Source organism: Poeciliopsis prolifica, unplaced genomic scaffold (genome assembly GCF_027474105.1).
Source record: "Poeciliopsis prolifica strain line A6 unplaced genomic scaffold, Auburn_PproV2 SCAFFOLD009, whole genome shotgun sequence".
Classification (NCBI taxonomy): Eukaryota; Metazoa; Chordata; class Actinopteri; order Cyprinodontiformes; family Poeciliidae; genus Poeciliopsis; species Poeciliopsis prolifica.
Window position 1 is genome coordinate 3,464,952 of NW_026562384.1, and position 22,715 is coordinate 3,487,666.

General features: G+C 44.3%; 2 protein-coding genes across 4 annotated transcripts; one reads left to right on the forward strand and one right to left on the reverse strand.

Moving 5' to 3' along the window:
• Nucleotides 1-1,858: 1,858 nt before the first annotated feature.
• On the reverse strand, nt 1,859-8,894 carry LOC129362959 (charged multivesicular body protein 1B2-like). Its single transcript, XM_055034799.1, has 10 exons — nt 8,706-8,894; nt 8,244-8,341; nt 8,018-8,164; nt 5,636-5,704; nt 4,708-4,815; nt 4,599-4,642; nt 4,458-4,530; nt 2,250-2,428; nt 2,051-2,136; nt 1,859-1,961 (listed from the first exon to the last, which is right to left on the reverse strand). The coding sequence occupies exons 1-8, from the start codon at nt 8,779-8,781 to the stop codon at nt 2,381-2,383; spliced, it is 663 nt and encodes a 220-aa protein (XP_054890774.1). The 5' UTR covers nt 8,782-8,894; the 3' UTR covers nt 1,859-1,961; nt 2,051-2,136; nt 2,250-2,380.
• Nucleotides 8,895-11,928: 3,034 nt separating this feature from the next.
• On the forward strand, nt 11,929-20,818 carry LOC129362443 (mucin-2-like). 3 transcript variants are annotated; one of them, XM_055033961.1, is made up of 4 exons: nt 11,929-11,976; nt 12,233-12,913; nt 14,964-15,279; nt 16,028-20,818. In XM_055033961.1, exons 3-4 carry the CDS (start codon nt 14,974-14,976, stop codon nt 19,349-19,351), a joined length of 3,630 nt encoding a protein of 1,209 aa, XP_054889936.1. In that variant the 5' UTR covers nt 11,929-11,976; nt 12,233-12,913; nt 14,964-14,973; the 3' UTR covers nt 19,352-20,818. The 3 variants fall into 3 exon arrangements, with proteins under 3 accessions (XP_054889936.1, XP_054889933.1, XP_054889935.1); XM_055033958.1 differs by lacking the exon at nt 12,233-12,913 and having other exon boundaries at nt 11,940-11,976; XM_055033960.1 differs by lacking the exon at nt 11,929-11,976 and having other exon boundaries at nt 12,102-12,913.
• Nucleotides 20,819-22,715: the final 1,897 nt, after the last annotated feature.

Consider the following 22,715-nt stretch of genomic DNA (forward strand, 5'->3'; position numbering starts at 1 on the left):
CACCAACACATCGATGGAAACATCTGAGAATAATTTGTCGATTGCGATTCTTATCGCTTTTGCCAAATTCACAATTCGCTGCAACCGGTATTTGGTGTGGTAACAAAGAGAAACCCAGAAACCTTTGGGCATTTAGAACATCAGGGTTGCATTTTCTTCCACAGACATGTAGAATATCACAACCAGTCACCATTTAGCTGTATGTTTTTCCATGAATCAGTTATTCTTCTGAGCGACAGAGCAACTTTTTTTGCCCCCCACCAGATCAGAGCGAACGCAGGACTGGCGGCCCGACGGATCACTCCTGTCATCAGCAACCTCTCCTTCAGGAGGCGCTAAAAGCGGCTCCAGCGAGAGCCTCCTGGCATCAACACCTGGACGACACACACACACACACACACACATAAGACAAATAGTTTTGTTTTTTAGATGCTTTTTTTTTTTAACTCTTCCAGAAGCCATCTCTGCGCACATCTGGTGAAACCATCCCGGGCACATGAGCTGGGACGAACAGAGAAATGGACTCTGACAGACTCCCCTCGCTTTAATCACGCTGAAACCCGAGAGGAAAGCCACAAAGGGTTAAAACAGACTCAAAACAACGAGCATCAAATGCATTCTGTGGCTTACAGCAAAAAAAAAAAAAAGAAGAAGAAGAAGAAGAAGTAGAAGAAAAAGGAAGGACGTGGAATTTTAATTTCATGTGATTTTAACTAAAGGCAGAAATGACTGACAGCTGTCAGATCACCGAAGGTCAGCTGCAGACAGGAACGGCTGAGGACTTACACCGAGGACGTAAACTCATCAAAGTTTGGAGTAATGAGCCAAATGGAGGCCCGTGTCAGCCTGATGATGATTGTGGATGCAGTTAAGTGTGCGCTGATGATGATTGGGCAGGACACAAACAGGGTCAGAGGTGAACGGGCGTCAGTCAGGAGAAACTCGGCTGCTGCCGGAGTCCAAGCGCCACAGATAGCCATGTGCTTGGACGGCACCTGTAATCGCTCGCAGCTGAGACACGCTGCACTGTGTGTGTGTGTGGGGTGTGTGTGTGTGTGTGTGTAATGGGGCGCTGGCATGCGAGCAGCAGAATGCCACTTCCTCTTCAGGTGACACCTTTGACCTCTCATCTGTTCCTTGTTGGAGGAGGCAAAGAGGAGGAGGGAAAAGGACTGAAGAAGAGAGGATGTAGAGCAGCTCGAAATGTATTTAAATCAATAAATAAGTGACATAACTGGACCCTCATATGTCCACCATCAAATCTGACCCTCACTAAGGTGGCCCTCTGAAATCCTCAGTCGGTTTGACGCCAGATGCAACAGAACAAACCAGTTTCGCCAAACGTTTCCCAGCTGGTGACAGACGGCCTCAGTTGCGGCTTTGGAAGTCTCCAGCGGCGGCCATCTCTCTTTCTGTAGCGTCACAAACACTGACCTGAAGGCAGCAGCTCACTAGAAGTTGTTTTGTCATGACTTCATAAGCGAATGCTCTCCTAGGCTCATGTCTGTTATGTGTCCTCTCTGCAGAAGCTTCAACATGTTATTGAGACAGCGGAGATCCAAAGCCCTGGAAATGACTTTGTGACCGTCTTCAGGAAGATGGACATCAACATTCTCATCTGTTATCACATTTCCTCATACTGGGTCATGATACGATGCTTTCTCGTACCTTTCATCCCACTTCATGCTATCAGACGGGTTCTGATTCTACCCGGGTCTGGCTAGCAAAACCGAACTCCTCCGTCACACAAAATGTGACGAATCACACTTAACTGACTGTATCTGGGTGGAGGTGGGTTAGTGATTACATATTTTGTTACATTTGGTGATTCAGGAACAAACTAAACTGGGAACTTAACTGGTTTATAATTAATCTTTATAGGACAATTAATAATAATAAAAAAACATACAGCAGCAGAGTGGCAGTAAGAAGCAGGGAGGATCATCAGAAGTCTTCGTATCCTAAAGGAAACACGATGCAGGAAATGAATAAATGCAATTTAAATACCTAAATAATGAAACACATTTCAAAAAGGTCATTTTGTACATACCTTGTTATCCGCTTAGGCATTAGCTGTTCACAATACGGCTTATCTTTCTCCACACTCATCCACGCATCACTCGAAACAACAAGAGTCTTTTGTGACAAAATGAAAAGTATTATGTTATTATTATTATTATGATTGTAATAATGTAAAGCATTTTTATGAAGCTGTGCAGTAAGAAGCAGGACTGTTTTCGTCCTCTCACCGTGCTCATCGTCGTTCTCCTCAAAGGAGAACCGAGTGTGGAGGCACATGGCTCTGTTTGCTATTTGGGTTCTTGTTTTAGTTTTCTTTTTTTGCTTGTATTTCCGCTGGAGTTCTTCTTCCGCTGCGTCTCTACGACGCCTGGTCTCTCACCTTGGACAGTCTCCTGTTAAGCTCCTCCTAGTTAACAGAAGTAAAACAAAGCACTTTTAAAATATGTCCCGGTTCGTAAATTTAAAGCAAGGATGATGTGAAACATCTCAGCGACGGTTCCACACTCCTCTCACCCTCCAGCAAAGATTAATGAGAGTCACTGAAAGTCCCCACAGGATTTCTAATGAGAGGAGCTTAAGAAAAGCTGGAGGTTGGAAGCCTCTGCGCTGCGTTCATGCTCTTGTTGCCACCGAACGTGGGACAGAGCTAAATGTCATAAAAATAATCATAATTAAAAAAAAAAAAAACAGAATGAGACGCTCCCTTTTTTTTCAAGGAATTAAACAGAATGTTTGTGGAAACTGAAGGCTGTGAAACCGTCCGGCCTTTTCTCTCACTGCAAGAGGTGGAATATATCCAAGAGCAAACTAAGGCATTGCTTAGGTCCGCCAGGCCAGCAGGGGCGCTCTTTAAATTCCTCTGCAGCATTCATCTGTTCCTGTTTTGTTTTGTTTTTAAACTGAGCTGCTGCCTTTATTTCTTCTGAGTTATTGGTTCTGTTTTTAATGATTATTTGTATTTATTCAAACCTGTTCACTCCAAGCAAGAGTATTCCCCCCATTTGAACTTAAAAAGTGAAACTGGTTTGCAATTTGTTACTTTAAAACCACAAGCATCAAAGCTTTTTGTGTGACAGATCAACATAAAGTGGCACATTAGAAACTTCTAGTTTATGATCGAGTTATAAACTATCTAGCTTAGATACTCTGATCAACATTTTTCTTCTTTTGCTCGTTCCTTTGGTTTGTCATTTTGTTTGTGTTTCCTTTAAATTCATGTGAAGCACTTTGATTTACCTTGTTGCTGAAAATGTGCTATATAAATAAAATTGCCTTCCACTGGTAAAAAAAAAGAGCTTTTCATGTCACCTTTCTTTAAATAAATAAGTGTGAAACATATTTGCATTCGCCCTGCCAGGTTAACACTTGACACCCAGTGGAACCAGAAGTTTTTCATCAATTTTAACAAATTATTGACTTAAAAAAAGCTCCCATATCTTCTTCAAAGCTCCTTATAAGTTGGTAAGATTTTGTGATTTTGCAGTGATTAACACCCTTAAGGAGGTAATAATCTGAATCAGCTGTGGCAGCGAGCTGATGGCAAACTGCAAACGGGCCTCCTCCAGGACTTTTTTCTTTCCTCTTGTCAGTCTGTCATAAAAGCCAGACTGTGAAATGTATGAGCGAAAGTTGTCCTGTCAGCAGATTCTGCGTAAAATCTGCAGCCTTCCCGGCTGATTAAAACGCTGCAGAGGTCCAACGAATCCATTATTATTCAGTGCGAAATTAATGATGTTTCACAACTAGGTGGACTATTTCATTCGGCAAGTTATGTTTAAAATACAGATCGTGTATTACCAGAACGTCTGCAAGAGATATTACTTAAAAGAAACAGTGCTTATATTTTGACAGGATCAGAGCTAAAAAAAAAAAAAAAAAGAAGCAAAATCAGAGCTAAACAAATGGAATGTTGGATTTCTGTTTATGGATCAAATTTGTCTAAAAAAACCATAAAGACTAGATATATTTTCACTTAAAAAAAATCTAATATCCTATCAAGGTAGGTAATGAGTTTCTTCCTCAAACTACTCCTTTTCATCCAAAACCTTTATTTCAACATGTCACAAGTTCATTTTAAACTGCAAATGAATTAAATAAACAAGTAATTTAATAAATATTCAAATTAACTTTGTAGATTTTTATTTGGAAAGTACAGTAAAACATTATAAAACAGTCAGTTTACTTACATTTCACAATCATGCACTACAGAAACATTTTTTGGTGTCATTTTCAAACAAAACTTCGAACTGAAACCCTGTGCAGCGCGAGACCCCCGATAAAAAAACTTTAAAAAAGTAGAAGAAGAAATAATTAAATGTGTTCCCCTTCACGTGGGAGGTAAACCACAATAAGTCAAGCTGATTATCCATAGGGTTGTATCCCGGAGTATTTGTGGAAAGTTGAGTGGAAGAAAGAACTCTGGTGGGAAAAGTTACCTGCTCGGCTGAAGCCACAGTGGAAGCCACGGGGGAGGTCTGTCCCGGAGGAAGCGCCAGGCTGAGATCCAACCTTAACGGAAGGCAGACGTGGTTTCTAACAGCGTTCAAAGTCAGCTACGGACCAACCGAGAGTCTTACCCCGCTTCGTCAGCCATTTCTCGCAGAAGCATGTCCACTTCGTTCTGCAGAAAAAAAGGCATCAAATCATGACCCGCCGTCCGGTTTGGGAACTAACGGGGGTCGTTACCTGAGGCGTGGTGAGCGTGGACGTGCTGCCCATGGTGTCTTCCATCAGCACCGTCTGCATGTCCAACGTCTCAAAGTTCCTCTCGAACTGGTTCATCAGGGCCGAGATCTGACCAGAAGGACCAAAAAGAAAGCTAAACTCACACAGACAAACAAACAAGCTTTCAGCTTTTTTTTCCCTATAGATACTGCTGGTAATTATGACTTGAAGATGATAAAAACCCAAATTATTTGAACGTGTTGTAGCCTAAGCAACACGAGGAGAAGGCTGACTTGACAGTTTTCCAGCAATCACTGACACGCTCCACTAGCAGGGGAAGCCACTGCAGGTCGCAGTGGCGTATCTGGACGCAGAGGGAAAGTTAAGTGGGAGGAAGAAGTGTGGTAGCAGAAACAGGGATAACTGCAGCCTGGAGAGGATCGTCAAGCAATTATATTCAAGGATTTGACGGCAGCTTGATGGACAGAGGCCAGAGGAGCAAGTTCTCTTTTCAGATGAAAGTGAACTTTACGTTTCACTTAGACAAGATGTGGAGAGGCAAAGAATAAACGCCACTCGACGAGGGAAGTCTCCACAGTCGGTGATTTGTCAGTGCACCCCGTCATCTGTTTCTTGTTGGTTCTCTGGGTTTTCTAACGCTGCCATTTAGAGCACTTCCTGCTCCCTTTTGCTTAAAATCTTTATGAAGATGCTGATTTCAATTTCCTTGGTACCCGGCCGACACGGCACAGACGCTAACAGCTGCTTCAGTGATCCAGGCAGCTCTGGACTTGACCGAGAAACATTTTATTATCTGTAAGCCATAGCAATGAGGAAAAAAAAATGAACAGAAAGACACACTTCAAATACGGCGCATCTCCGTTTGTAAAAAGATGATTTGAATCGGTTTCACTTTTTAAACTTTTGTTTTACTGGGATCTCTGTCTACCTTTTCCAGGTTCATGCTTTTCAGCGTCGCGTCCATCGATTTAAAAACCGCCGACATGGATTTGGTGACCTGGGTGGGAAATACACAACACACAACACAGGTTATTGTGGACACACACACACACACAAAACAAAAAAAAATCAACACAAATAAGTGCAAATAATAATAATAAAAAGAAAACATGAGAAAGATTCCTCAAACCTAGAAGTGCTGTGTCTTCATCTGTCCACTAGGTGTCACTTTAACTCTTCTATCCAGGCGCCCGGCTGTTATTCTGAAAGCCTCCTCAAAAGCTCGAGGATTACGGATTGATATGATGAAAATGAGCCCAGTCTCGGCTGAATGAGGCTCTGAATGGGTTTATGACTGATGCGTTCGCGTGCCTGCTTGAGGAGAGGCGGCGAGGAGCAGAGCCTCTCGGAGGAGGTGGGCTTCAAGCTATACAAGCTCCACACCCTCCAACTGTCTCTGCAGACATTATTAAATAGGATCATTTCTATAAAATGGCGCCTCCGCCATAGAAAAACTTCAATTAAAGCAATTTTGAAAGAGGCCACCTCTCCTAAAGAGCGACGAGCTAATTGCATATGGCCTGAAGCACATCTAATGACATTATGTAATTGCTGTCTTTTTGTATGCCTGTCTGCTAGCCTTTTTTTTATGCTTACAAGGGAAATAGCTTCTTTTTCTGTGAAAAAAACCAACAACACTGAAATCTATACGCTCTGTAAATTGTAAGGTATAAAGAACTTACAGCTTAAGATATAGGCTTTTTGTCATTGCCGGAGGTTTAATTGGTGGTTTCTAATCAGGCCTGCTTGTCTCATGGTTCTATGACGAAGTGGCAACCAGTCTGAAGTTTGTTTCTCACCCAGATATATCCCCCCTGTGTGATAAATAACCGGGTTTTTCGGGCATAAATAACGAGTGGATGAATGCATTTGCACGAACGTCTGATTTAGGTTCCTCGGCATGTGGCCAAAGAACTGTGACATATTTTCAATCAACAACTCTGTTTTCCAGAGAGCGTGTGAGTCACTCTGGAGATACACGGCCTTGGGAAAGTATTCGTGTCTATTAAAATTCTTGAGATTTTGTCACCGCACAACCGCAAACGTCGACGTACGAGATGCAGCGGACGCACTTCGGTGTTTCACAACATCAAACTAATTCAAATATTAGTCACAAACAAGACAAGCAAGGACACAGTGCGGTTTGTAAATGAAGATGTCTATTATTAAGGGAGGAAAAGAGCCAAACCTACATTGCCTTGTGTGAAAAGGTGTTAAAACTGTCAAAATATAACTTAAAGGGGCAAAATGATGTGTTTTCCAGGCACAAAGTGCCATTTTATACCACAATCAAGTAACTGTTACTTTCAGTTGTCATAAAAATGCAATATACATCAGATATGACTTAAAAAAATTTTACTTCCCGATTTAGTATCTTGAAATTGGGCCTCTGTCTCTTTAAAAGCTCCGGCTCTTTCTGAAATTCTGCCTTCAGGAAGTGGCTCCTCTATTCACCCTTCAACAATGCTTTTGTTTTTTTTAACCAGCGTTTCTCTGAGAAGTAGCACCTATGATGAGCTCAGCGGACACCCTGTTTCACCAGGGGTTTGCCAACTGCTGCTGGCTAGTCTGAAGGAGCTGAGTGGGAGAGGGCTGCTCTGTGAGGTGGTGGCTCAAACACTGCAGCTTTGAGGAGGAGCTGAACCAGGGTCCAACCAGGCGATTCGCACGGCTGAATGGTTGCCACCAAGCCTAGAAGGATTTCTGAAACTTGCATTAAAGAATCAAGGGATGAGGGAGTAAAATTATAGCAAGAAGTTCAGCTCAGAAAAGTCAGTTTTGCGTAATACTACCCCTTTAAAAATGTGTGTTCATGCAAAACACCATGTGTGACAAGAAACTACATCCTGGACAAATGTTTCCTGCTGAGAAAGATGGCGGTGGAAGCACGTCACATGCCCATCAATGAATCAGTGTGGTCATCAGGGCTGGATTTACAAGGATTTGGGCCCCTAGGCTGATGCTCTACCTACTAAAGTATTTTACATTCCCTCTCCAATACATCAGATGCTCCACAAAAAAGATGTACTAGAACTTCATCATTTCCACATACTTGACTGTTGTTTATATTCACACGGACCTCATGTGGGTGTACGTTTTGCAAAACACGGCCTTCGTTAAATGAAGAAACTAAAAGTCTGTGTCGGTCGTGGGATACTGCCGCTGGCCCAGATGGTTGTGCTGTGACAAAATCTGAAACGTTCAGGGGGGGGGGATTGAGTACTTCAGAAAGACACAACAGGAGTCGCACTGCTCTTGGAAAAGAGATGACATCTGTTTCTTTTTGGAAAACCAGCGCTCATTTGCAAACCTGGTTCATAGTGACAGCGGTCTGGACCCTAGAGGCCGCAGCGTCCACACGGGCGCTCATCCTCAGCAAGTTAATGGACTGGTGCTTCTGACGGATGGCATTCTCTGCATGGATCCTCGCTGCCTCCGTGTTTCCCTTCTGGATAGCCTGAGAACCAACAGTGCACATTCACTGCCAGCAAAGGCTGCAGCTGTACAGCAGCATCACCTGTTAGACACAAACCAACCTTCTTTGCTTTCGCCTTTTCCGCCTTCTCCTCTTTGTCACATTTCTTGGAGTTGTGCTGCAGCTCCTTGGCAGCAACCTTGAGGTCAAACATGTGTTCTTGTGAAAGCGAGTCAAGGGACAGTTTATGACAATATTGGGAACGTTTTAATTTAATTAGTGGGAATGATGGCGTTACTGACGCCAACAGTGGAACATTTGACGGCTTGAAGCCGGGTCGTCGCAGGCGACAGAAGGATGTTTCTTTTTGAGAAACGGGTCAAACATTAACCAGTCATTAAACATCAGCTGTCGCTGTTTTCCTTCCCCGTTCAGTGACGGAACAGGGGAGAGAAGTTACCAGGAGCCGGAACACGGCAGGGCTAGCTGGGGCCCAAACACACTTTATGGTTAGCGACGGTTGCTACGGTGTGGAGCGTGCGCGCGCTCCGCGGTGGGCGACAAAAGTACACAGAAAGGATACTCTCCAGGTTCGGCATGGCGTGGGAGGCTTTCTGGGACCGGTTCGGTTCTGTTCGAAAGAACCGACAAAGAGTCATTCGGTTCAGCGCTGGCTTGATATGGTTCTTATTTTTGACGGGAGGGTTCGCTTCGTCTCACTTCCGCGTTTGTTTGCGTTCGCCGCAGCGGCGGTTTAATGGCAGACAGTAAACCTCAGCCTCCTCTGATTGGTTTCTCTCTGTAGCGTCTTAAATAACGTAATTATGATGATTTATTGCAAGCTTAAAGTCGCCTAAAGTTAATTTAATCTGTGATATTATTTTTGAAACAATTACAAACAATTTGTAAATATTGTTTAATTAATTATTATTGATCCCAAAGGGGAATATTTAAATAAATTGAAATTGAAATTAAATTTAATTTTGAAAATATAGTCGCTATTTATTGAAAATATTTAATTTAAACACTAGGAGTTAAATTTAATAAATCATAACTAAGTTATTTAATATTTATGATATTTATTTAAATATTTAATAAATATATAAATATTTTTATAATATTTAGTTCTTTATTTTGTTTTAGTTTCAGATTTTCCTCCTTTGTTGTGTATTTTTCTTTTTTCTTTTTCTTTTCATGCTTCTTACTGCACTTTCACACAAATAAATAGCGACTATATTTTCTAGGTTTTATTTAGTTTTCACCAAACGCGCCAGAACCGACTCTATCCCGGTACGACGGGTGGAAAACGTGGGGAGAACCATCTTCATCCGCCGCTATCTTCGGCTGAAATCGCTGCTGCTTCTGCCAGCATTTCACCGTCGTCACACATGATCACGATCTGCACGACGTGCTCGCGCCCTCTACGTCACGACTGTTCGAGAAGTGGACAGGCGCGCGTGTCCAAAGTTCTGTGGTGTCTAAAAATAGTTTATAACCGGTATCGGTAGGTTGTGGGACATGTCTAGTGACGTCATTAGTGCTTTTTTGTGAGGGAGTAAATTGACCTTTTCTACAAGGCTGCCTTGATGTTTCCGTGCGTGTGTGTGTGTGTGCGTGTGTGTGTGTGTGTGTGTGTGTGTGTGTGTGTGTGTGTGTGTGTGTGTGTGTGTGTGTGTCGTCGTGCTCTGTCGTGTTTATTTTACTTTTTCATCCATTATTTTTAATTACGCCTGTGGAGAGAAAGGCTGGCCAAACAGGGGCACAAAAGATGTGTGTGTGGGTGTGTAGGCGTGTTTGTGTGTGTGTTAAAGACATGGGACATAAAATGTGAGTATTAGGAAGCGAAATAAGGATCACTGCCCAGATAGAGAAAGGTTCCAGTGGATGGACTGGCCGTCCGAAAAGGGCTGGGGATGGGGTGGTGGGGGATGAGCGGTTTGGTCTGGGGGAGGGAGCAGAATGGATGACTCATACTGTAGACAATCTCCTGGACACTTTGTGTAGACACAGTTCAGATAGAGGCCCAAAGATGTTCCTCTGTGAGAGAGAGAGAGAAAAGGGGAAGTACATGAGGACTGATTAAAAATGCAACCCTGTGAAATAAACACCTGACAGGTTTGCCTTTATTATATGGCTCACCACCCAGGGTGCCAATAGTGCAGTGGTCTGCTGCTGAAAATGATAGCTTTATGTTATTCACTGATTTCTATTTTGTACTTTTTTTTATTTTCGAGTTTTTATGGCTCTACTGACCTTTATTTGATAGTTTATTGACAGCAAAATGGGTAATGAGAGAAAGGGGAAGACATGCGGCAAAAGTCAGCAGGTCAGGAATCAATCCCGGCCTCAATATGTGCTTAACCCCTCCGCCACCACAGCACCCTGATTTCTATTCTATGTTAAATTTATTCACACTTTCAATGTTTTAAAGAAATTTGAACTGCATTTGGTTCACTTTAGATCAAAAATTTAAACACCTTGAACTGGATTATGCTGCACTGATCAGAGATTATTTTTTCTATCATATCATGTTCCACGCTGTTGACAGATTCTTTTCTTTATTTTGATTTGTGAATCCTTCACTTCATTCCTGAAGTCTAACATGGAGCCTATTGTGGTCATGTCTAATAATGTGGAGGGCAAGTCTGGATGCAAAGCTCTGACTGTCAGAGACAACACATGAGTTTTATGCAAGGATAAGGAATTAAAAACATGGGGCGAGACTGTCCGGTTCTGATGCAGCTGTCGAAAGCAAACTTCCAACCTTGTACGTGTAACCCAAATAGTTCTTTTGGTGAGAGTTCACAAGCATTCCATGTAACATGACAAGCAGATGTGACCTTATTGTAATCTTTCCACCACATTTACCCAAAACAGAATTGTAACTTTTTTTCTCTTTTTTTTTTTTAACTCTCTCACAACTTAAATGAGAAGCTGTTTTAAAAATTTACAGCTCATCCAGGAGTACGTAAATCCAGCAACTGGGACAAAAATGAGAGCAACAGAGCCACTCACTGGTAATTAGCGTTTTTCAATTCAAGTCCCTATTTAGTCCCAACACATTTCTTTCTGTACTACTTTTCTTTCTGTACACATTTCTTTCTGTTATATACCAGTGGAGTGAAAATGTATACAAACAATTTCAAAACCACATACCCATACCAGGATGTATGAGATTACTTTCTATTGCAAACCGCTGTTAGGATTTATGACAATAAATGGCCAGAAAATTGCGCAGTTTTCATGCATTTGCGTTTATTTAAATCTCTGAAGACTTTCTAATGCACCCTGTTTCCATTTGGCTAGTTTACTCTTATGACATTTGAACCAAACCAAAATGCCTGTAAGTGTTGGAATATATTTATTAGAATGAAATAATCAGATATACTAACTATATATATATATATATATATATATATATTATATATATGTATATATATATAGATATATATATATATGTATATATATATATATATATACATATATATAGATATATATCTATATATAGATATAGATATATAGATATATATAGATATATATATCTATATATCTATATATATCTATATCTATATATATATCTATATATATATAGATATATATATAGATATAGATATATATATATATATATAAAACAATTCAAATGTGAAGTTGTCAAAAGGAGTATGAATCATCCACCTGAACTGACTCATGGCTAACAGGATCTCACAGTAAATTGTACTAAAACTGCAAAAGTACGAAATGACGAAAAGAACTATTCCTGCATTTCACCCAATCACGCACGTTCCTGTGTTCCGGATGTGACGTAGGTGGTGTTAGCCAAACAGGAAGGGCAGAAGAGTGATGGCTAACAACAGGTTCGTTTTTTGTTTTTTTTTCATTCACAAAAATCGTACTGTTGAATATAAATGCAGAATATGTATTAAGAATCGTGCAAACTGTAAAATCGTGTTTTATAAATCACCGCAGGAACACGTTCTCGTACAGATAATGTGCATCATGCTTGTTTAATAAAGTGTTACAGATGATAGATATGACGAGCGGCGGCCATATTGGAAAGTAAGTTGGGTCTGCCCTAACTGAACTCTTGACTATTTCTCTTCTGTATTTCAGACTGAGAACTCAGAAGACTAAACTTCCGAGTGTGAGGACAACACACCTTACTGGTGTTGTTATTTGTCCTATTTGTGGCTGGCATGGGGATTTACAGGGGCGGCCATCGCTGTTCACTACGACAGCTTGTCGACTCCTAAACTCAATTTGAGCTGCTCATATTAAAGTATATCCTCCTCTTAACTAACTGGTTATTATTTAATAAACGCAGGCTCCACACACGGACTAGTCACACACATCCATACTTACACACACACACACAGTAACGCCCTCTTTTCCCATCGTTATCGTCGCGAGCACGCACCTCCACCGCGCGCGCACACGCCCCACCCCCAGTCATAACTGAGTGACGGCAGGTCGCCATGGAAACTGCGTTACGCTCAAGGCGGCCGAGGGAGAGAAAACAAGAGCGCGAGGAGTCGTTTCACTCCTCATTTCAGCACCACGCGCCTCCGGGACAGCGCCCGAATGAATGAACTCGCGCGCAGATTCGAGCGTCGCGAGCCTTATAAGGGACAGAGCCGAGTCAGCACCAAGTCCGACCGAAGTGGAGTGAGGCGATAGAAAACACACACACACACACGCGCGAACTTCTCCGAACCTGTAGCTCGGTGGACGCTGAAGATTTTACTCCACCCGCGAGCCAGGAGCTGGTCGCTCCCTCCAACAACACAGCAACAGGTAAGAAACCCCCCCTTACCTCCACCCGGCTGTAGGTGGAGTTTCTAACCCTGGCTGCGCCGGTCTGTTTGATTGCCTCCCCGGCGCATCTCAGGTGTAAATAAGTGGAAGATGAAACAATTGGCGGAGCGCAAAGCAAAAGACGTTTCACCTCCCTAAATTCAAAAACAGGCCAAACTTTAACACCCAGCAGCCGGTGAGAAAATGAGGAACTACCAGCTCTGTATGTTCTGAGACACTGATGTTCTGATCACGTGTTTTTGTGTTCAGATCTCGAACTTCATGTTGTCAAAACCATCAAGTCATTTGTATTTTGTTGTTTTTAAAGGCTTGTGCTTACCCAGAACAACAGGAGTAACAACGCAGCTGCGTCTGGATTTGTTGACCCGGGGGCTTCTCGAGGTGCGGTGCTCAAAAAGCAAGCGGGATACGTGATTTGTAGATGATGTGTTTACGTCTGTTTCGCATGCAGCTCAGCGCGGGGAGCCCGAGCTTTTTGTTGTGTTTCCAGTGGCCATAGATTATGTGCGTGCTGAGCCGATATGCCTGGATGAGTCACTCAGCCTGCAAGTTTGCTGAAGAGTGCGAATATGGGAGGACTGGGGCGAGAGGACGGAGGGGGGTAGAGACACAGGGACAGGAATATAGTCCTGCACCCGCCTTGTCCTGTCTTCTCAAGACCTTGCTTTATTGTGCATGTGGCAGCACATGGGAGCCATGTTTATTGATTCAGGATGTGTGGCTGTTTCGCCAATTGATCTTGCTGAAGTTGGATGCAATTGTCTAATCTTGCCTTTAGGAGATCTGGTAACTCCTTTAATGTTGTTGTTTTTTGTAGGGCTGCCCCTTTGCTGCTTCAGTCCGTGAACTGTAGTTCTGCTGCGAAGCTTGTTGATGCATACAGCGTGGATTAAATTACATCCAAACACTCCCCATAATAGATTGTTTGCGGTTGTACCAAACCATAGGCTTCTGGTGTCAGTCAAGCTGATACCAGAAAGCATCCTATTACTGCTCATTAGTATCCTGGTCTTTAGCCCACTGGTATTGACAAATCATAGCAATCAGCAGCACTCAGCTGTAGCCCAGAGTGACAGCTATTGATTAAAGCAAACAAAAGATCATAATGGGCTCCTATGAACCACAGTTGCTCATTCAGAAAGGAGCGTTCGCTCTGCAGAAACACTTCGACAGGCTCAGACAATTGCACGCTTAATCATGTTACACATACCGCCTGGGCAGACTTTGGTTGGATGCAAAGGGAAAGCTGTGTGCAGATTAAATGGGGGATGCAGGACAACTTCATGCAGAAACGAAGCGCATAAAAGGCTGAACTAAATATTAATAAGCTGCTGCGAAATTGTTCTGCTGAGTTTTGTAACTTTCAGAGAGGCGTTTTAGTAAAGTTTGCCCACCCTCGTAGGAGCGCTGTGGGAGTAGCGTGCGCACATCATGTGCTGCACACACAAAAACAGATGTGTGTCTTTAATTAGTGACGTTGGTGTGATTAATGCAGACTGCTGGTGATGACTCATTCCGATTAACCCTTGCTCCCCTGGTGGAAAACAAAACAAAACAAAAAAAAAGGTTTAAATTTAGAACACTTCCATTAAAACAAGCTGTGCCTTTAATTTTCTGTGTGATAAATCCTAATCAAGTAATAATAATAATAATTAAAAAAATACTGATAAAAACAAAAAGGCATACGTTGTAGATGGTAAGCACTGTAATGTGTTTCTGGCTTCGAAATCCACCCCTTAATTTGTTGTTGTTGGGCAATGGATGGATATTTATCCAAAGCACATTTCTGCACTTTGCTCCATGTGTCAGTTTAGCAGCACAGCAGTTACATTAGCATTGTAGGAAAGCTGTCAGCCAAGCTGTGACTTGCAGACAGCAGACTGGCAGGAAGCATGCATCTGAGCGCTACGAAGTGCTAAGTGTGTGCTTGTGTGACAAAATGCGACTGCATGCGAGTTAAACATGTAGCACCTCCTGAGGAGGAGTTGTAATAAAGTCTCATTACCACCCCGGCGCTCTCCCCCCGCAGGGCAAGAAGCATGTCTGAGAAGAAACCCAGCCAGCGGTTTCACAGCCTGAACTCAGAGCAGGTGGAGGTGCTGCATCAGGTGCTCTCAGAAGTGGTGCCCATTCACGGCCGCGGGAACTTCCCCACGCTGGAGCTGCGACCCCGCGACATCATCATAGCGGTGCGGGCCAGGCTGCAGAAGCAGGGAATCACGGTGAGAGATGTCCGACTGAACGGCTCCACGGCCAGCCATGTCCTGGTGCGGGACAACGGGACGAGCTACAAAGACCTGGACATCATCTTCGGAGTGGAACTGCCGAGCCAAGAGGAGTTCCAGGTGTGAATTCTTGTTTTTTTGTTGTTGATTTTTTTTTATTTCACAAGTTGAGAAAAAGCAGGCATTAGAATCAGGTCTTCCATTTTTAATCCAGTATTAGATGTCCTTTACTATGACAGTAAAGTTAATGCAGCTGAGGAACATTTACTTTGATTTCGTAAGGCTTGCCTTGTGCTTGGCTGCACCTCTTTACACTTAGCAAAGCACTTGAGGTTGACATATGGAGTGAGGTTAATAATTTGGTGATATGCTTTCTTTCACATTCAGAACCTTTCCATCATTTAGCTGCACCTGAAGCAAACCAAGTGTCACATTTAGGCTTTAACTACATCACTCAAGACGGTTTTGTTCTCCATTGTTAAAAATACATTTTAACCAAAAACACTGCGATACCTATGCCATAGCAGTAGGGGGCGATAATCACCATTAACAAAATCAAAAATTAAATACAAGAAGTATTAAGAGAGCAACTGAAGATGCAAATAATTGTAGCTCCTCTTTTAAGAAACAATATTAGTCATATGCTTTCAGTCATTACCTTTTTTGTGTTACATTCTAAATCTAAAGTTAGGGGTCAACCGGTGCAAAGAAGCTATTTGGTAAAAAGGGTGCAAACACTGCTGTCTCCATTTTAGAAAGTATCTCTGTTTGAGTGAACACTACTCTAGTTAAATAAGGCAAGCGAAGCTACACTCTGGTCACTGTCAGTGGTTGAAACTGTCATGTTGTTGACCTCTTCTTCCCCCAGGTCATCAAAGAGTCCGTGCTGAGCTGCTTGCTGGACTGCCTGCCCGTCGGAGTCAACAGGGAGCGGATCAGCAGCGCCACAATGAAGGAAGCCTATGTTCAGAAAATGGTCAAAGTTTTCAACGAACACGACCGCTGGAGTCTTATCTCGCTGTCGAACAACAGCGGCAAAAACCTCGAGCTCAAATTTGTGAGTGCCCTTCGGCGCCAGTTTGAGTTCAGCGTTGACTCCTTCCAGATCATTCTGGACCGACTCCTAGAGTCGTACATGCAGCAGGATGTCATGCACAAGTTAAACGCTGTTAAGCTGAAGGACCAGTCATCAGAAAGGGAGAGTAACTCCTTTTCACCTGAGCCCAATCAGACCGCCGCTCCAGAAGCAGAAAAGCCCACCGTCCACTTACCCGATGAACGAGGGGGAAAGCCAAGTGGGACAGAGCCGAGGGAGGAAGTGCACGAAAAAGAGTCTCAGACCAAATTCTCACAGCAAGCTGAGAATTCAGAGGAAATGAAAACCTCCAAAGGAGACAAAGTGAAAGCATCTGCCGATGTGGACTTGTCTGAGCACAAAGGCAACCTGAACGATGAAGAAAAGACACCTCTGAACGCCGAATTAGAAAATCAACAAGCTTCTGATGAATCCAAGCCACCGGCTCAAACAGAAGGTAAATGCAACGCTGAGCTTGTAGATCAGTCTCAGACATCAACGACGGCAGACGAGCTAGAGGAAATGAAGTCCTGCGATGGCCAACAACCAACAGGTTCAAATCTCCAGGAAGCCGGCGTCCATGAAGAACTGGCTGACTACACAAAACCGCCTGACGAAAAGAGAGAAATTGCAGGGCAGATGGGACGTTCTGATACGCCTAATGCTTCTAAAATAACTCCGGCAGAGTGTCTAAACCTTGCAGAGGAGCCCCACAGCACCGAGCAATCTGATGAAACAGACTTATCTGAGCATTTCATAGCGGATCAGAGAAGCAATGAGGCAGATAACACTCAACACGTGTCTGCCTCGGACACATGCACAGCTTCATGTGCAAAGATAGAGGCGCGGTTAGAAGATGAAGGCAGAGTGGAAACAGAGAACAGGGAGCAGATTGAAGAAGAGAGGGAAAGTGATAGAAAAATGTGTGAAATCACACAGGAGTTTTCAGCATCAGAGGAGAAACATTTAGAAGACACACAGAGTATCGATTGTTCCTGCTCCACCTCTTCCACTCTTCCACTGAGCTGCACACAGCCCACTGACACCGACGATACACTAGAGATTCACAGCGCACAATCCACAGGTAACTCAGAGAAAACAGCCAGCCCTTCTGACCCCATCAGCCCTTCAGATACTCAGGATAATTTACCCACACCACCTGGCCTTGTTTCTGACAAAAAGACCTCCTCCTCTCCTTCTTCTAAGGTCTCTGACAGACTGTCTCACATGGTGGTGCTTAAACATTCATCCCCGAAACCCCCGAGGCGGATGTGCAGAAAGATCACGCCCAGCGCTCACTCCAGCCGAGTGTCTGAAAGTGAGCTTGTCGTTGCAGCCTACGCAGGTTTAAACCCTGCAGATGAATCCAACAAAGAGTTTGATGTGAAGCCAGCGATTCCCACTTCAGACCCTTCAACTATCCCAACAAGTATCTCTCTCAAACCAAACTCTGGACCTGAACTTGAGCTTTCAAGTTACTCATCCTCAGACCCCGATCTTACCTCCACTCCTGATCCAGACCCTGAGATACTTTCCCCATCAACTCCAGACCCCACATCTCCATTACCTCAAGAAATATCTTCCTCTAAGATGGACGCGACTTATTTGTCTGAATTGAGCCTGAAAGAGACGTTTAGCACACCCCCAGGAACAGATGAGGAAAATCAGTCCTGCATGAGTGAAAGGGTCTTTGAGCCCAAAGAATCAGAGCTTCTTGACTCAGCGGACACACCCAGCACCAACCCCCTTGACCCTGAGGAAACAGCTGAAGAGTCCCCAGCTGGAACAGGGGAACAGTCCAGAGAAATGAACTTGAATCAGCCAAATGTCACTTCACAAGAAACGACTCTAAGTTTACCATCTTCCCATGCCATCATCCCCCCAGTGCTCAGCCTGTCTCCTCCTCACTACACAACCTTGCCCCCTTGTCCCAGTCCTCCCCCATGTTTGACTCCCCCATCTCCAATGTTAAGCACCATGAGCCCGACAAGCTTTAGCTCTCCACCCCAAAGTTTCAGTCCAACCTCTTCTTGCCTCAGCTCACCTCCTTACCTCACTCCTCCGATGCTCAGCCTTAGCCCTCCCCCACTCTGCGCAACGCCGCCGTCCCCCTGCCTCAGCCCTCCCCTCCTCTGTTTCACTCCGCCGGTGGAGTCTGGTGACCTTTTACCTCAGGGATCTTTGGATACAGAGTCTTTGATAATACATGCAGATGAGAATGAGCAGGGCGACCTGTCCTCTCCTCAGTCAGGAGTTTTGCCCTTAGAGTTGGAGGAGACAAAGGAAAATGGTTACATCTCCTCTTTGCCTCAGGTTGTCGAGCCTGTCTCTTTTCCAATCACAATTCCAAGTTCCACCTCACCAGTTCTGCCTCACCCTCAGCCTGGGGATTTAACGGTACCAACCCCTCCAAAAGCCACTGAGGCATCCATCACTGTGCCTGATGATAAAGATGTTCCGAAAGCAGCTCCAGAAATAACTGACCTGTGCAGTCACTCTCAAGTATCCGATTCAGTGCCTGCAGTTGAGGTCTTGGCCGAGAGCATGTACGGGGACTTTGAGGCTGCAATGGACCACCTGCGCTATCGGCTGATTGCCACCAGAAACCCTGAAGAGATCAGAGGTGGCGGTTTGTTGAAATACAGCAACCTGCTGGTCAGAGACTACCGGCCAGCCAGCGAGACTCAAATAAAGACGCTGGAGCGATACATGTGCTCGCGCTTTTTCATCGACTTCCCCGACGTGCAGGAGCAGCAGAGGAAAATTCTGTCCTACTTGAAGAACCACTTCATTGGCGAGGAGAGGAGTAAGTACCAATACCTGATGACCCTCCGTCGGGTCATAGATGACAGCACGGTGTGCCTGATGGGACACGAACGACGTCAGACTCTGAACATGATCACAGTTCTTGCTCTGAAGGTTCTGGGCGAACAGAACATCATACCCAACACAGACCATGTGACGTGCTTCTACCAGCCAGCTCCGTACCTTGCTGAGCACACTGCCCCCTATCTGGCCGAGCCTAGCTACTGCAGCTACTACATACCACAAGGGGGATCGACTCTGCTGTACCAACCTTACCCTTTACACCTCCACCCACAGACTGGACTAGTCTGAGACAACGTGGCATAAAAAAACACACACGCAAAAGATTGAGGGGATTGTGCTCACCGTGAGGGAAGAGCTGCAGAATGGAAAACTAATCCAGGGATGAACTGTTTGGTCTATAATAGACCTGTGTGGGTGGAATTGAGTGGGTTTCACAGTAAACTTCTTGAGATCTCTATAAGGTTCTAACATGATTATATGTAATTATATCCGGGGCTTTGTGGGAAAATAATAATTCTTCCGATATTGTTCAAATTCCAGAAAATGCCGTATGCACTGCATGAGTCATAGGTCTTTGGTCTCCCTGGGAAACCAACTGTGCTGTTGACATTCACACACATCCAAACACACATGCACACACCGACATGTGGACGCACTCACACACACACACACACACACACACCACACACACACACACACACACACACACACACACACACAAACACACTTCCAGGTTCTTAAATTGTTGTTCACTCCTTTCATGTTCTTACTGTGTTGTTCTTGATGCGTTTGTTCAGAACGTGGACCTTGCCTGTGGTTGATATTGTGCATGGATACATTAGGACTGTTTTTTCACTGCCAAATACTGTGTGGCTACTATGCTTCTCAGACAGTTTTATGTAACTTTGTCAGACCTTTACAGAAGGGATGTTTTATGAAAACAAACAAACAAACCACAGCGTGACGGGGCTACGGGTGTGCGCAGTGTTTTCACGAGAGGATGAAACACTAACGCACTCAATGTTAGACGATGCATGAGTAGCTTAATAGATCGCCTTTAAAGTCTATGAAAGACGTTTAATTTATTAGAAACTGATCTATTTTTGCAAGACTTTCCGAGATTAAGAATACTGGTTAGTTCCAAAAGAGAAATGCCAACAACAAATGCCTTTGGTGTAGACTGTACAGCATATCGGTTACAGTATTTCTTGTGCAAATACGACGTATTGTTTTCAGATAAACCGTGTTACAATGTAGTGCTCGTTTCCTTTTCCCTTGTGGAGTTCTTTCTGCAACCATGTGAGTTACCGTACCATCTTGTGTTGATTTAAATATTGTTCCAAGTTTCGTCAGTGGGGTTTGCCATGTTATAACCATCTTTGGGTCGTCTTCAAACGAGGCAGGTGTGCAAGATCTGCCGAAGCGGAAGACATTTTTTGCGTCAACTTGCATGATTGCTGTCTGATTGCACCACAGCCAACACCGATCGAGTTCAGACAGCCCATTTGAACCTGCGCAAACAGCAACTATGGCCAAAGATGGTTCGGTTTAGAAAACAAGTGCCTAAATGTGAGACATCGTCGGCGTGTCTTTATCTTACTGCACTGTGGGTGTTCAAGGGGGCGGGACCAGGGCTGGGCTGGGTCTATGTTCAGTTGTTTGACCCCTGTTACTGCTGCCCATTTTGATGTCTTCTTTAATGTAGTCCTTTGTTGTATTTTATTCGTGTACGTTTTGATAAAATAAAGGAAAATAAATGAGCAAACCTCAAGGTGTGAGAGAACCTAACTTTTTGCAATAAAAAGAGTAATATTTCTGTTTTTCTTTAGATTTTTTTTTTTGTTGCTTTTTTTTCCACCATGTGCACTCCTGCGGCTCCATTCCCCAAAATGACACACTGCACAACTTACGCATCTTCCACCGTGATTACGCTCTGCAATGATCCACTTAGGCGTGACCGTCAAATCACTCCGATGCCCGGGAGAGCAGCCCAAAGCTGCGAGATTCTGTGTGTTCGAGGCCTCTTATCGCAAATTACCTGTCCTTCAGATGTGCTGGGAGCCAGATGACGCACGGGCTACGCAACACGGCGGGCTCAACGGTGTGTAAATGTGAGGGGAATGTGGTTCGGGAGGTGTGATGCAGAAGGGAGAGGCGTAGAAAGCTTGTGTCTCGCTGCTTCAGATGGGCAGGGTCCGCCCTCCAGAGGCAGCACCAGGTGGCCTCTGTCTGCTCCTGGTAATTGAGACGACCCTTGGTGTAATGAGGCAATAACGCCGCTTCCTGTCTTTCTTGTCGGCTTTCGATTTCCCTCCATTTTGTCACCAATCAGATGCCTTCCTCGGGTTAGTGGCCGTCGTTCAGCTCTGTCCAAGCTCTCACTGCAGAATCCAGTATGTGGGCACATCTAGAAAAGGAAATGATATTTTTGACAAACTTTCCAGTCGCATGGTCTTTGGGATCCTTGCGATAAAGCACATTGTCTTCTTCTGTTACATTTCACAAAGTTCAGTCCATTACCTTTTCACAAACTCTACCATGATGCGCCATTTTCACTCCTGCTCACCCCACAGGTCTGACACAGGCAGAGGCCACTCTATCCCGAACCGAAACAAGGTTCAGTTCAGGCTGAAGCCATTTCCTCACTTCTATCAAGAACACATTTGCCTAACTTGAACAGGTTCTTTTGTCAGACCTGCACTTCTGGAATTTTCAAGAAGTCTGATCAATTGGAAAACGAATACATGCCTTGCAAAATTATTCAGTTATGTTTGCTTCGGGAGAGGTCGGTGGGTTTCTAAAAGATTGATTTTTGCCCCAACCCCCCTTCCATTCAGTGAAATACACTCCAGTTAAGGGTGGAATATTCAGTATCTTTCGGTGCCGGGGGATTTAACGTCACTGTAGTGAAAACAGATCCACTTCAAGGCTTCGGATGAACCTGCAGCAGCCACAAATGTCTGCTTTTTGCTTGCACCGATGTTCACATGTTTTCCTTTTCTGCAAGAGAAAGAGAGAGAGAGAGAGAGACAGTGATCCAGTGGGGTCTGCATCATTGTCTCACAGACCTCCAAGGCACTCCTGTCCACTAGAGGTTTCCATAGAGACACAGACAGGCAGCACTGTGGGCGCAGAGAGCTTTGCAGAAGACAGGGAAGACCCACACATTGAGTACGGAGGAGTAAGATACAACCTCCCCCACCCCCAAAAAACAAAAAAAAACAAAAATCAAGCAGATACTGAGAGGAGAATATGTAGACAGTGGACATAAAGATGGATGGATGGATGAGACATTTAGAGGCGAGGATGAGATGGTGAACAGCGCATCACGGTCCGTGAGGGGCGGGGTGACAGATAAACCCGGGTGGTGGGGGGGCGGGGAGGGAGCGTGGGAGGTTGTCAGGTCTTCAGTCACAGGGGGAGTCACTGAGAGGTGGCTGCAGTGACGGCAGCCGTGATGTCAGAGCCGGAACACACACACACACACACACACACACACACACACACACACACACACACACACACACACACACACACACACACACACACACAGCTGCATGCGCATCAATTTCCCTAATGGCCTGCCCCACCGATCCGCGCTCAACAAACATTTTCTAACCAACAACGACAACAAAAAGTGCCCATCCCTCAC

Coding starts and splice junctions, on each gene's coding strand:
- LOC129362959 (XM_055034799.1), bottom strand. CDS start 8,781: ATGACTCTTTGTCGGTTCTTTCGAACAGAACCGAACCGGTCCCAGAAA. Junction 8,342..8,705: donor CGCCATGCCGAACCTGGAGA/GTATCCTTTCTG, acceptor CGCTTTCACAAG/AACACATGTTTGACCTCAAG. Junction 8,165..8,243: donor AAAAGGCGAAAGCAAAGAAG/GTTGGTTTGTGT, acceptor GTTGGTTCTCAG/GCTATCCAGAAGGGAAACAC.
- LOC129362443 (XM_055033958.1), top strand. Junction 15,280..16,027: donor CGAGCCAAGAGGAGTTCCAG/GTGTGAATTCTT, acceptor TTCTTCCCCCAG/GTCATCAAAGAGTCCGTGCT.